General features: G+C 38.6%; 1 protein-coding gene across 5 annotated transcripts in view; it reads left to right on the top strand.

Annotated features, from left to right (window-relative positions):
- The window catches only part of thoc2 (THO complex 2), a 154,980-nt gene that overhangs the window by 123,241 nt on the left and 16,131 nt on the right, over window positions 1–15,608 (top strand). For 2 of the 5 annotated variants that reach the window (XM_056265206.1, XM_056265204.1), the window contains exons 31-33: window positions 1,189–1,565; window positions 8,076–8,134; window positions 9,382–9,417. In XM_056265206.1, the coding sequence (XP_056121181.1) occupies window positions 1,189–1,565; window positions 8,076–8,134; window positions 9,382–9,417 (472 nt within the window). Of the gene's footprint in view, window positions 1–1,188; window positions 1,566–8,072; window positions 8,388–9,381; window positions 9,418–15,608 lie in introns of those variants that run through there. The other 3 variants (XM_056265205.1, XM_056265203.1, XM_056265207.1) reach the window with 2 other exon arrangements.

The following is a 15,608-nucleotide window of genomic DNA, read 5'->3' as shown; positions in this document are numbered from 1 at the left end:
GGTTCTGGCGATACCACTTTTAGCATAGCTTAGCATACATCATTGAAGTGGACAAGACCATTAGCATTTCTCAAAAAAAAATGACCAAAGAGTTTAGATAATTTTCCTATTTAAAACTTGACTCTTCTGTAGTTACATCGTGCACTAAGACCGACGGGAAATGTAAAGTTGCGATTTTCTAGGCTGATATGGCTAGGAACTATACTCTCATTCCTGCGTAATAATCAAGACACTTTACTGCCGTACCATGAGTGCAGCAGGCGTAATGATATGACACAGCGCCTGAAAATAGGCTACCTTCCGTCAACACAACGAAAAACATCGAAACTCTTTTGGTCATTTTTTTTTTTGAGAAATGCTAATGGTCTTGTCCACTTCAATGATGTATGCTAAGCTATGCTAAAAGTGGTACCGCCAGAACCGGAGATCGGCTGAATGGATTCAAAAACGGTAAAACTCAACAGTTTAACTCTGGGGGACTTGTAAAATGAGACTATTTCCAAAAAAAAGTGGAGTATCCCTTTAAGTAGATAAACTTAAGTTAGGCTATGTAACCTTTGGCCCTCTAGCGGTCAATAAACACAACTTCATGCATTTTGCAGAAGAACATTGTTTTGGTTGTGCTTCGGCTCTGCGTGACTGTGTGGATGAATATATGATCTTTATCATAACTAAAGAGAGACGCTGCCAAATATTGCAATTATATCAAATACAATTTACAACATAAAATAAGCTGACTCTTTACTATTGTAATTTAATATGTGCCAAAAGTTGTAATGCATTCAAAGCCAAAATCATTTTGGGAGGGCTTGTATGCAGATGTTTTTCTGTCCTAAAACTAGCCACTTTTCCCTTCATTCATTTTATATTAGATAAGAGTTTATCTAACATCACTCTTTCCCCAAACAACATAAGATTTATGCCTCGACTTTAAGCCTTTTGTTGCTTTAAAAAAGTCAAGGGAGACCAGTTTTATTAGATCTTAAATGTTATGTAACAGTTTACCAGCTGTGTCAATCCCCAACTCTTTTTGAATCTTTTTAACAATATTTTGCGTTTCTTTGATTTATATGCCATTTCTTAATGAAAGCCATCAAATACCTCATTTTTTTTAATGGTTTCAAAGCTTAAAATAAAAGTAAATAAAACATTTCAGAATACTTAAGTTGATCCCTGATGTCTCCACAGCACTAAAGGGAGCAAAGAGAAGGAAGATAAAGAGAAGACCACCAAGGAGAAAAAGGATAAGAAAGAAAAGAACCCAGGAAGCACTCCAGAGGCCAAGGCAGGAGGGAAGGACAAACAGAAGGAGGAAAGATCCAAGGAGGAGAAGCCCATCGACAGCAAGGAGAAGACGCCCAAGGCCGAGAAGGAGAAGAGGAAGGAGGACAAGAAGGAAGAGAAGAGCAAGATCGACGGGAAATCTGCTGAAAAAGAGTGGCCCAAGGAACGCGACGTGTCCAGCGACAGCAAGACAAAGGAAATCAGCAAGCTGGAGAAGAGCGCTGGGGCCGGGAGCCTGAAGTCCCTCGTGCCCAGATCCGAGGGAGTCGAGTCTGAACGGGGTGAGGCGCTCGCACTACTCCAAGAGGGGCTTTCACACCGAGAACTAATGGTTCCCTTAGGAACGTTTTCCTGGTTGCATTCGCACCGCCAGTAGGAGCTCTGAAGTGACGTGAGACAAATACAAATATAATGTTGGTGCGGACATTTACACACAGCGCTCGCACTCGCCGTCTTCACTAGTTTACGATATGTCTAATACGTTATTAAACAGAACTCTTATACATAAGTAGACCGTATAAAAAGTTATTAGCGTGTGTCATGTCGTGTGTTGATGTCCAGTGTTGCTGAGCAGAAATACAGAATCACGTTTCGCTTGCTCTCCTCAAAGTTGCGTTGGGTTTTCTCCTCAGTAAATATATAGGCTGTAGGGATGCAACAATACAGTTAGCCCACGGTTCAATACATACCTCAGTTTTTTAACCACGGTTTTCGGTTCGGTTCGGATGGCTTGACACACAAGAGTGTTTTTTTGTTATTCTGTGCTTAGCCAACAGTGATGGGAATAACGGCGTTATACTAACGGCATTACTTTTTCCAGTAACGAGTAATCTAATAGATTACTCTTCTCATCTTAATAACGCCGTTACCGTTACTGCCAAAAAATGTGGCGCGTTACTATAACTGATGAAGCTGGGTTTTTTTTCATCAGACCAACTAGATCTCTGAGCGAGAGGCAAATACTTTTTTTACTGTTCTTCCTTGGTTAGTGGGCAGAGCACGAGACAAGCGCATAAATGCTGACGATTGGCTGAGGTAGATTAAAATGTCATTGTAAGCCAATCAGAGGTAGAGTTGGGCGGGTGTTCGAAAGCTCGCATAGTAGTGATGGGCATTCGGCTCTTTTGACTCAGCTCACTGAAAAGAGCCGCGGCTCTTTAAATGACTTTGACTATAATATTTCAATTTTTATTACATAATTTAATTTCTATAGGCTAAATTTGTAAAAAAAAAAAATAGTCGGCTCATTCGCAAATCGCGAACTACCCATCAAAAGCTCATTCACGAACGAGTCGATCCATCATCACTAACGCTCATTCGCGAACGACCCATCATCACTAACGGCTAACGCTCATGAATTGCGAACGACCCATCATAACGCATAGTCAGACAGGACAGGACACACAAGGAACAACACAAGCCAGTCAGTCAACGAGAGACAGGTATGGCGACGAGCCCAAATAATCCAAAAGTAGCCTTCTCTAAATGCAAGTATTGACATGACTTTTTCTTTCAAGAAATTAAAGGAACGAATGTAATTGTGAAATGCACATTATGCCCTGGGCAAAAGTGCCTATTAAGTGTCCATTTCATTATAATATTCAGATTTATCATAAATAATTGAACATGCACATGTATTTTAAGTTCCGAGGGGTAGAGGTGGGGTCACATTTGAGCATTTAAGATTTAATTTTACTTGAAAGTAATGCAATAGTTACTTTTTTAAGTAACTAGTTACTTATAAAAATTGTAACTGAGTAACTAATTTAGTTACTTTTTGGAAGAAGTAACTAGTAACTGTAACTAATTACTTTTTAAAAGTAACTTGCCCAACACTGTTAGCCAATAGGAACAGTAAGAGGTTAAGGAGAAAAAAATAAAAACGATTTATTGCAATACTCCTTTATTTTACTTAAAAGCTTAGAAAAGTCCACTAGTTCCTAGTGTAATATAAAATTAACACTGACATTTCACAGCTGCTGGTAGCCCATGTACAAACTGGGGAACACATAAATTCCTACATTTTGAAAATAAACATACATGTGAAGTTGATAAACCTAAATTGACCATTTCAAATAAACATACTTGCACTTCAGTAAACATAAATAAACCATCTTAATTAAACTTAACAGTACTCCAGTAGCTACAGTGTCCTTCATTCAGAATGTAAAGTGCAACTTAGATCAGCTATCCATTTCTGTATTTTGAGGTTTCCGTTTGAGTTGGCTATTTTTTTGTTTACCGGTATTATACTCAACGGCAAAACCGAAATGTCCCCACTCCACGGATTTGAAAGACGCCGGCGCTTCCTCGTACTGTAGCCTCACTTCGCCGCCGCTCGCCATGTTAAAGTGTGGAATGATGGTTAAAGGGATAGTTCACTTTGAAATTAATTTTTGGTATGTTTTAGCTTACCTCAAGGGCATCCAAGATGTAGGTGTCTGTTTCCGCAGTAGTTTCAATTTTGATATTTTTAGGTCAAACCGTTCTTGTCTGTCAGTCATATAATGCAGGTCTATGGTCACCACCTCAAAGAGCATGCACAGAGAAGGCCAAATTAAACATGATTTAATGACTCGTAAATGTAAGTACACATTGATGGCCTAAGACACGAAACGAGCGGTTTGTGTGAGAAAACGAACAGTATTTATATCGTTTTTACCTCTTGTAAACACAGCCACGTCCAAGTGATCTGAGGGCGCGGGCGCTTCGGTCTTCAGGAGTGATCTCTCGCGCTTGTCACTCATCGTTTACATAGAACCGAGATTGTAGGTAAGACGGCTAATTAAAATGGTACTAATTTCAGGGTTCCCGCGGATCCTTAAAAAGTCTTAAATTAGATTTTTAAAATTTAAGACCATAAAAAGTCTTATAAAGTCTTATTTTTACTTATGAAAGGTCTTAAATTTTAGATGACACTTTGACTTAGACATATCTAAAAGCTTTCCAAATTAAAACTATCTAATTAGCGCACGTATTTTTATTTATTTATTATTCTATCTTTGTGGATTTGCTAGTTCACGTGACATTTTAGATGACACTTTGACTTAGACATATCTAAAAGCTTTCCAAATTAAAACTATCTAATTAGCGCACGTATTTTTATTTATTTATTATTCTATCTTTGTGGATTTGCTAGTTCACGTGACATTTCGCGTCACTCGCGAGTCGCGGCAGCATAACTGTCTCCTGCACGCAAGAGGAGAGGAGAAGAAAGGTCGTAAATGTCAGTTCAGTTGTAAGTTCATTCTTTATGGGCGTATGGTGTGCGATGTGTATTGTCTATTATGATATTGTAATCATTGTTTTAACAATGTACGAGGCACTGCGAGCTGACATCGCATTTGTCTCGTGCTTTCACTGCGTGGTGTGTGCAGTGTAACTGTTATGTCCCCAAATTAGTTTTTGTCTTATATTTATATCATATTATGTTCTTATATTAGAATATCACATCAGAAAGAGTGCCGTTTTCCCGTGCACGATTCCAAGTGTGATATTTATGTTATACAACTGTTAAATTAACAATAAGTTAACATTGAAACTACTTTTTAGACACAATATTGTTAATATTGTTTGTTTTCCCTTTATTTCGCCGACTATAATTTCAAAATGAAACCGTAGCAGAGTCTCAATGCAACCGACAGCGATGATTTATTGACTGAAATCCGCGTTTTGAACGAATCACTTGCTTCTTTCCCGAATGAATCAGCCGTTTGAACGAATCGGTTGAATGAATGACTCCCTCAACTCACTTATTAAGACAGTGATTTGCCGCTGCGGTTTCATATTTAAAGTACCCTTTGAATAAAATGTTAAAATTAGAAATCATTTCATATTTAAATATTGAATATTGATTTAAAAATATATATCTCATAGCTTTATTTATGCAGTTGTAAATGGAGTGTAAATATATTAATGCCACTTCTGATGCCGCTTCTGTCACTTCTGCACTGCAAAGATGGATTTTGATTTAATTTGACTGGTAACAGTGGTACTGCATGATTATTATATAATTAAGTATTATTGTATAATTACTGTATAATTTAATTTGAATGATAGTATTTGACATTAAAGGTGATGCATAACTCTAAATAAGTTTAGAAAAAATGTCCATATTTAGGTGAAAATGCCCCTGAAAAAATCAATTTAAGGTGGCAAATATTGCCCCTTAATCAAAATATTAATTTCTGTCACTGCTGTGAATCGACCACTGCATAGAATATGAAAAATATGAATATCTTCGTGAGTCAGCAAGGCACCAGCACAAAAACACAATCAGTAAAATATCATCTAATTATTATCAACAAAACGTTGAAAATATCAAGATATATTTGTCAATACTGCACAGCCCTAATGTACGGTATTCATTTTGATTTCTTAAGGTCTTAAAAAGCCTTAAATTTGACTTTCAAAAGTGTGCAGGAACCCTGTAATTTGCGCTTATCCGGGATGTTTAAACCGTCGTAAAAGAAAACAATAAAAAAAATAAAACAATTGCTCATCTCAGCTCGTAGACTGAAGCCTAGTTCACACTACATGATTTTAAAACGTCGGGCTGAACTGTGCGGTTCACACTACATGACTTGCTCTCTGTGAAATCAGGAGTGTTCAAGTTGTTGAGCTGTTCACACCACACGACACACCGTGATTGATCCGCAACAGGAGGTAACGCACTACACGAGTTGACAACAACTGTCACCCAACGATTCTATCTTGTCTACAAACCACGTTTTGTCACGAAAAATCACGCGATAAAACGAACCGGAAATGACGCGAAACAGCACGCGCGCCAATACCCAGCGAAGAAGAACACAACACGTGAACATGCCTTGCTCTGATTGGCTGTAGCTCATGACATCACGTGAGGTTGAGTCGTGCGACAGCTCTGGATATCTAGCATGCTAGATATTTTTCTGGTCTCAGCGACGCGTCTGCGAGCGTCTTTGATGCGTTGTTGGCTCTTTCATACTAACAGATTGGCGAGCGTTCATCGCCCGCTAATGTCCCGCGATTTACACGCGATAACACCCTGACCTGTCGGCGAGCTCAACGATTTGCAAATCGGGCTTAAAATCATGTAGTGTGAACTAGGCTTTACAGGCACACACACAAACAGTCAATTCAGAGAGAAATAAAACGCACATAACTCATTTAAACGTAAAACTGAAAAAACGCAATTCACAAGCGCGTATTGAACCGTGGATGTCGTACCGAACGGTTCAATATTATATTGAGAATTGTGGCATCCCTAATAGGCTATAATCTGTGTGTTTACAAATGGCGGGTGCTGGTGTTTCGCGTGCCCTCGGCCAATCAGCGAACACTACCGTCACCGATAGTTCCCAGGGTTCCAGACTGCGACCATTTTTTGAGAATGTGTGAGTTAAAATGTTATGTGGTCGCATTTGTGCGAGTGGACGCTTGAGCAACAGAACGCCGTTGTATCCGCTGCTGCAGTCCGTAACTTATGTTCAAAATGAACGAGTAGGCTACATCATGAATCCATTTTCCAAACCGTGTTTTTGACTTATTCTGAATCACTGGTACGCCTATAATAAGTGTTTATATTCAGACTATTTTATCCCGGGGTCGTCTCGGCTGCGGAGTAGCCCAGTGCCTGCGTGACTCGCCATAGACATTAACGGAGAGAAGTTCCGGCTACAATGTTCTTCCGCAAGACACGTGCAGTTTATTTATTGACGAACGTAGACGTCACGCGCATTGCACACTGATGGTGAAACGCGCCAATTACGAATTCACAAATTAAGGCATATAAAGATAAAAATGGTCTCACGAAACACAGAGCCCCTTCCTCCTACGTCTTTTCAGCGGTTATATTTTCCTCTGTCGAGCGATTACTCTCATGATCACTCGACAGAGGAAAAGGAAATTATTATAAAATGCAGAAGCTAAGGAGTGAGATTTCTGCTTTTTGTTACAACTATAAACTTTGATAACGAAAAATCTGTATCAGTTTATTATATAGTCTAATCTTTTAAAATGTAATGCATACATTTGAATGTTTAATGATTTTTAAAAGATAGAAAGATGATAATAGACAGATAGATAGATAGATAGATTGATAGATAGATAGATAGAATATGATTCAAATGTAAATAGATAGATTGTATATAATTCAAATGTAAAATGCTTAAAATTACAGATTAAAATTACTGTCCAAAATCCATGAAAATCCTGAAATTTGGCAATGATAATTAATATATTACAGGTATTTCTGCTGCAACCCAGAAAGCCTTTGCTAGCCTTGGTCCATTAAAACCACTATTCTTCAGCATGCATTGATTAATCCCATGGCATGTAGCAAAAAAAAAAAAAAAAGGTGCGACCAAATCATATGCTGGTGCGACCAACTGAGAAAGTTGGTAGCACCAGTGCAACCAGTGGAAAAGTTAGTCTGGAGCCCTGGTTCCTATAGCGCAGGTTTAGGCCGACTCTGAAGCAGGAGTAAATTAGTTCCTCTAAGAACTAAAATCGTTCCTCGTTCCTGCGGTGCGAACGCGCCAATATCCCGGTTCTTCCGCCAACTATGAAAAGGTTCCTCCGGTGCGAAAGCCCCTAATATGCTTCATTATGCTTCTGTGTGACTCTGTTTGGACCTTATTTTAGTGTTAATGATACAGTTAACAGTTCAGAGCACTTGATGTGTTCTTATATTGGATTTAGCTCCAACTGTCAGTGGATGCTACGTTCGCCCTTAGCAAAGCACAATATACTGTATGAAGACAAAACACGTTTCTAGATACTGAACCTTGAATTTCCTCTCTCAGCAGAGCAAAAAAGACGAAAGCTTGACACTCACTCGTCACCGTCGCACTCCTCTGCAGTTAAGGTTAGTATGGCCTGAGGAGAGCTGTGCACTTCTTTCCTGTTGTCCCTTCCTGTCGGAGATCACGTGTTTTCCAAACCTTCCTCGTCACCCATTGGAGTCTGAGAGAAGGCCTCTGGAGCCCAGCCGTTGTAGGAGAGCAGTGGGGAGGGGGTTTGCATCATATGGACTATTTTTTTGGGGGAAAATATTTTTCAGTAGATGTCACATTTTTATGATAAGATTCCAAGGACTTGCCGAAATCTTAAATTCTAGCACATGGTCCGTTTTTTCCTCACTTTTACTTGCTAAGAGAATCTTCCCAAGTGCCTCACAAGTTGTTCCTTTTCGTATACCGCACTTTTTTTTGTAAGATTGTAAATATAAATATTTATTTTTGTAAATCACACTACTCTTTTTGAGTTTTTTTCTTTCTTTTTTTTCCGAATCATGGCATATTACTTACTGAGAAAGCAAAACGTAAGAAATATAAATACAGATAAGTCGGTTTTTTTTTTTGTTTTTTTTGTTTTTTTTTTAACTAAACATCGAGATGAGAGAATGTTTCCACTGGAAGAAATCCTGATCAAGTCACACGCCCTTCACGCCTGCGACTCCTGGAGGAGCTGGAATGTTTTTCTGCGTCACAGATCCGGGATCACCAACAAGAATATGCTCATCTTCACCACTGCTTGCTTTTTTTTTTTGTGCCTGATTCGCTCTCTGCCATGTGGAAGTGTTTCCAGCAAGAGCGACCAGCGGACGACTCCTTCAACATCCAGAGAATGGCGCGTCACCAGCAACTAGAGAAAGGCAACCAGGAAAAAAGTGTGGGCATGGCCTTCCCAGAGGGATCTGTCTGTCCGTCACCAGGAATCTTGTTGCAATTTTCTATGAGCGATGCCTCATACCAAAGTGTACATGACCTCCTTCTATTCCCTTTATTTATGAATCCTAGATGAGTTTAGCTTGTTTAATCATCTTCATGAACTCCCATAGTCAGTTTTCAGAATGTATTCTCTATTTTAGACCAAAGATGCGAGTTAATGCTCAGTTGATGCAGTGCCGTTCTCCAAGCACATGTAGGTTGAGAGAGTGTAGACTAACGTTAGGCTCCCGTAGTCCAGTCTCTTCATCTCTAACCATGTGAAAGTTGTAGTCTTTGAAGGTCTTTATGGGGATGTGTTGAGTGACGGCCAGCCTCCCCCACCCTTTCTGCTGCTGTGTGCCATCCTCTCCAGCTCATCTGTCATCTCCATTCATTCCTACAGGACAATCTCAACGACCTCAAGGACTCAGCTTCAAAGGTTTGGACCTTTTCTCAACCCCTAACTCTTAAACTGCCTACCCAGACCACTCAAACAATCATTATAAATGCTTTTTATGCCCAATATTGGCGTCTAGGCAGGGTTTGAAATGACACCCGCCAAATGCGTGTAGGAATCAATTGTGGCGGGTAATGCTGTCAAATCACGAGCCAATTTGACGTGTTACTTATGATGTTTTCTCACTTTGCTGGGGAAGTTCGTGTTAGCCAAATCTGCACAGATTTAGCACAAATACTCAACTCGTATGGCTTACTTGAACATGCCTGTCACTACGCAACACACAACGGCGCGCTTGTTCAGAAAGTAATGTATGAAATCCAATTCCGATAAATTGAAAAAAAAAAAAAAAGATTAACATCTTATATATTCATTTCTTTTTTTGGCTAGTAGAAGTTTTGAATGGCCGGTAACTTAAAAATTTAGTAGCCAAATTGGCCGAGTTTATTTCAAACCCTGCATCTAGGTATGCGGTATTTGCTGAAAACTTTAAAAAACAACCCAAATTATGTTGGGTAAGCAGTATTTGTCTCAAAATCTGTCTATGATGGCCAAATACACAGTTTAGTTAGACCTCGTTTGTATGAGCGCTTTAGATGCGCACACATGTGGTCTAGGTAGGCTGCATTTCTTGGAAACCTTAACACGCCTGTGGTGTCCTAATAAGAGCTTATGATTTCCTCGATACGGAAAATTTGGATGGAATTGCAGAATCAATTTATATAAAAGGAATTTACTGTATAAATCTGTATTTTAAATCTTAAGGCGAGACACGGCAGGCAAAAGCATGGTCAATTTTGAGATTTTGGGATATTTGTCTTCAATACCATGACTTCTTTCAGACTTGTGGTGAAAAAAAGTCTGAAATACACATTTAGGTCTTTATTTTACCACACTTTGTCTGTTTGCGCCTATAGATTTCTCATAAATTCATCAAAAGTTGGCGATCTAAATCATCGCGATCTGCACCCTGTCATCACACACACCGTTAGAAAGCTCTCTCTCTCTCCTCTTCAATGCTGTCGCATCCAAATATGGTCATTTCCTTTTTATCAGCAACCAATCGTGGAAGTAAAAGGGTGCAAATGTGCAATCTCATTGGCTGATGCTAAATCTTTAAAGCCTGTTTTCTTAATGACTTTTCTCTCAAACTCCAAGTCCGAAATCTCCACTTCAGTAGCAGTATATTATGAAGACATTTACAGAGGGATTTGTAAATATATAATTCCTAGCCTGATTTATATAACATTTTATTCCAAAAAAAACATGGCAAAAATATTTTTTTAAGGCTATTGACAGTATATTTTGATTTACAGGATAACAAAAGTAGATATCCATAAATCCCTCTATAATTGTTTCCCCATCTAATATGTGAACACAATGAAAAAATAATTTTGAACCTGGCTTTATCCAATACTCAGATTAATTTTTTTGAAATATATGCAAAATAGCGCATATTAATTCGATAATGCCTAATTTGACTGTTTAAACATTAAATTACAGAAAACTTGTAATACATTTTTTTCTCATATTAATGTAGGTAATCAACTGGGAAAGTTTCATGGTGATATCTGCTAGTTAAAAAAATTACCCTATTCACCTGTAGTGTCGCGCCTTAAATACTGTATAAATCTGTATTTTATTTTAAATCTGTATAATACAGAATTTGACAACATTTGGATGAATAAATCAAAAGTAGGGCTGCACACTTAATCAAATCATGACATGGGCTAATGTATTAATGCAGAAAGAGACTGTTTAAAATATCAAGTCTACATGTCTCTGTGTGAACGAGGAGCTCATTTAATAAAACCATCATCAGACGCACACAAAAAAAATTTTCACACAAATTCGGTGTTGCGTTTTTTCTGGTAATCAAATGAAGACATAAAACATTAATAAAATTTATTTTAATCATGAAATTAAACTTTTTGTCAAACAACGTGCTGCAACGTACTGTTAAAATTAAAACATGGAAGAAAAATTGTGATTATTCCTTAAAAAATAGTTTTTATGATAATTTATTTGTATTAGTGTTAGTATTATGATTAGATTGAGACGTTTCTAAATTCTACTGTACAACGGTAATATATTTCTGTCAAGTTTAACCGAACTTGTATTTTGACGGGTTGCCGTGAAGACCTTTGAGTTTCTGTGTTTGACATGACGATAGTTTGTCTCCAATGAAGCGGTTAAATGTTCACGAAGTGACTTTTCAGAGCGGGTTTGGAGATGAAGTTCATGTAGTATTTTGTGTCCTCATATAGGCAAAAAACAGCGCGAGCGTCACACACTTCAGTGTGTGTGTGTGTGTGTGAGGTAAATGAAACTGCGCGTCGTCTGCACCATTCATTCACACAAAACATGCAGGATTCGTATTCAAATAGTCTTTTTGCGGTTTAATATCCACATACGCTAGTCTATATCGCGGTTTGATTTCGAGTGTACTGAACTGCTCTTTATTTATTCATCAAAACATTTACAAATATTATTAATAATATTACAAACATTTATAAATTCTGTTTTTATGACTGGATTCAGCGGCCCTGGGAGGGCGGGCCGCTGAATATTTGTTATTTGGTAAGCGTCTCTCCTATAGTTTTACTCCTTTTGCATCAGCATAGAGAGCCGTTCCTTTAACAGGCGGAAGCTGAACATAATCTCCCACTACAAGAATGTTCACTTTTCCAAAGAGAGAGTTGTCACCAGTTTGTTTTATTTGTCGCAACCTTCCGTGAATATATGACAAAAGACGATGGTCAACCATAGACACTAGAATTAGCAAACTACCCTATTTTGTCCGTAAAGAATTTATTTTGTTTATTTGTGGCTGATATTGCAGTCTGACGTTTGCACCAGTTGAAAATGTATGATGAATAGTTGAAGCTCCGATGCTATGCGGCGACTCCAGTTGAAGCACTCAAAAGTACAAAGATTGTAGTTTGATGAGCATAAACAGCAGCAGGTATTTATAGGCTGCTGTCACTTTAAGAGCGAATGCACAGATCCAATATAATGATACACACCTGATATCTCTCTCAACTGTTTACATTCACTTAAGACCAGTGCTTTAAGTGGCCCAAAAGTGGTGCCGGTACTCTATTATTATTATTATTATTTTTTGCTGAGGTAACAACAACTATATTGAAGGGGTTTTATATACAGCAGTCAACAGATGACCTTATACAAAATAATAAATCCTTTTATTAGTCTGTCGATTTGCTTGAGCTAGAAAGAGCTACTGAACATAAATAAAATGTGCAAAAGGTAGTGATGTATGTCTCGAAACCGCTTTTACGTGGTCTCGGTCTTGTCACGGCCTTGACGGTCTTTGGTCTTGTCTAGGTCTCAGACCGACACAGTGGTCGGGGGATTTAGCAATACAATACTACAATATCTACGACGATATCCGCAACGGATTGAAGCGCGTGTCCGAGTGAAGACAGTGCGGTGTGCGCGAGCCACACGAGAAAACACTGTATCCGCGCCACTGATCGCAGCGGCAACGAGCACTTTGATCACTTGATTTAAAAAAACACATATCATGTACAGTTTTTGATGTATTAATATTTAGTAAAACACATATCAGTGACATGATGGGTTTTAACTTCATTCAGGAGATTTTGGGTAACTGTACAACTGACAGATGACATTGAGCGCACCGCCAACGGTGTGTGTGTGTGTGTAACCATAGCGACAAAACGACCAACTTTCGGATCCTGCACTTAAGCCTATAATTTCGTTTTTAAAAATATAATTGTATTTAAAAGTGGCAAAATGGATTCATTTGGAGACTTCGAAATCAGCAGAGATATGCAGGCAATGCAAAACAAAATCTTACAAGTTATTACTTAGCTTCAAAACTAGTCTGTTTTTTTCCCTCCGGTCTCGACTTGGTCTGTCTTGGTCTTGGTCTCGATACCCTCTGGTCTTGGTAGTGTCTTGGTCTCAGTTTAGGCGGTCTTGACTACAAGTCTAGCAAAAGGGTATTGAATTTTTTTTTTAACAAAATGTACATAAAATAAATTCTAAAACATAACATAATAATAGAACAGTAGAACATAAACATGAGTCTTGAAGATGGTTCATTTCTTTACCCCTGAAAAATATACAAAAGCATATTCAGCAAAATACAATCACAAATGAAAAATACTGTACAAATCATTTCACAGCCAGCGAGTGCTCTGATTCTGGCCTTGTTCTTTTACTACTCAGAGCCTGAAGCCAGGAGAGCATATTAAGTGTTCATTGTATTTTAACCGAGCAGCTATGGTTGCGCGTTTCACACACCCACGTTGAGTTGACACTGACAACCGCTTTTCACTTGTAAAACTCAAGGGTGTATGGGTAATGTAGTCTCTGCTCTCGGTGGGACGAATTAGGAGGCGTGCATTGTGAAGGGAGCTCTGAAAAGCGGCAGCGCAGCCAAAGGATTAAAACAGATGTGCAAATGAGCGTACCGGTGCGCTAAAAGCACGTTCTCGGCGCACTGAGACGTGCCGGTGTTCTGACGATTTGTGCTGCCTTGTCGAAAAATGCTACCGTAGCGCGAATCGATCACAGAATGTCGATTAATATTAAATGAAATACAATTATAACACAATTCTAAGTTATGAGTAGCTACTGTATACTGTAGACTACTGTTTTTATTTTTAAAACGGTGTGAAAAGTAAAAATTATCATCAAATATTCATCTTTGACTTGTTAAAGCACACCTTTCCTTAGTAACTGAAACTTTCAGTTATTCTTGTTCAGCTGACTGACCGTAAAAATATTCATATGGTAGTTGGCATTTTTAAAAGGGAAATTACTTTATAACACATGAAAATTTACCTTTTGTTAAAAAAAAACTGAGTCTGCACATGCGCATAACCAGTAAGTAGCAAATCTCGATGGGTAGCATGAATCGTCAGAACACCGGCAATCGCTAGCGACCAGCCTCCAGCACAATCCAGATACCCACGGAAACTCCTCGTAAGTAAAAAAAAAAAAAGAAAAAAAGCCTTATCTAGTGCGGCCAACGAGCGTGCGAGCGTGCGCACGGAGAATGAGCATGAGACTCATACCTGTCAAGTATCCCGTTTTGTCCGGGAAAGTCCCGTATTTTACCCTTCTTTCCCGACGTCCTCCCGTATTAGGATTTTCCCGTAAATCTCCCGTATTTTAACCTGCGTTACTGAAAAATAATAATACCCCGGTCGCCCGGGCGGAGTAAAAAAAAACAAAAAAACATTCCCAATCTGAGCTCTGTCACTAGCCTCGCGATAACTACAGGTACTGCAGGTGGCAGTTGTCGCGAGGTTAGTGTGTGTGGTCAGATGATGAGTGACAACGCGGGGGAAACAAAAAACAAACAAAAACCGAGTCGGATGATCTACGCTATGACAGAGCAAGGCACTCCTGCCAAAAAACCAAAACCCTCATGTACTAAATACCGCGATTAATGGGATAGCGAATTTACTTTTCTGAAGAGGGGGACAGTCACGCGTTTTGTAACTGCGACTTTAGCATCTCACACGGGGAAGGAATGATGTATGTCAGCACGAGAAAGGGTGTTTATGGTACGAAAGATTGTTACAGAGAATAGGATGACGTCAGACAACAGAACTGTTTGCTCTACTCTCATGTAAAATTAACCACTCTGGCCCAGCCCACAAACACACTCCTTCCAAAACAGTTCATACAAAGTCTGCAGCAAATTTGTTTTTTAATAACTCACTGAAAGAGAAAGAAAAGTTATGTGAAATGAAAAGAAAAACTGCAAATGAAAAGAAAAACTGTTAAAGAAAAGCAATATGAAATGAAAATAATGTGTGGAATGAAATTAAAATGTAAATGTAAAGACAAGCAATGTTAAATGAACAGAAAATATGCAAATAAGCCTTTAAATAAATGCTCTTAATATATACCATACATATATATATGTGTGTGTGTGTGTTTTCATTTATGCAATAACACCTGTCTTAAAATGTAAGGGATACTGGAGCTTGGTTGGGGTAGTCCCACCATTTCCCTTTTTTCAAATCCAAAACTTGACAGGTATGATGAGACTGGCTGCAGTTTCTCTAAAGGTGACGATACACAGGGCAACTTTTTGAGCAATGTTGCCGTCAACGGGTGACCAGATGAGACACGACCGATCTAAATGATCCAGATAGAAATTTATTGCCCAA

This window comes from Rhinichthys klamathensis, unplaced genomic scaffold (assembly GCF_029890125.1).
Source record: "Rhinichthys klamathensis goyatoka isolate OS25496 unplaced genomic scaffold, OSU_Roscu_1.1 h1tg000230l_1, whole genome shotgun sequence".
NCBI lineage: Eukaryota > Metazoa > Chordata > Actinopteri > Cypriniformes > Leuciscidae > Rhinichthys > Rhinichthys klamathensis.
The sequence above is the reverse complement of the archived record's forward strand: the minus strand, read 5'-3'. Positions and strand labels throughout refer to the sequence as shown.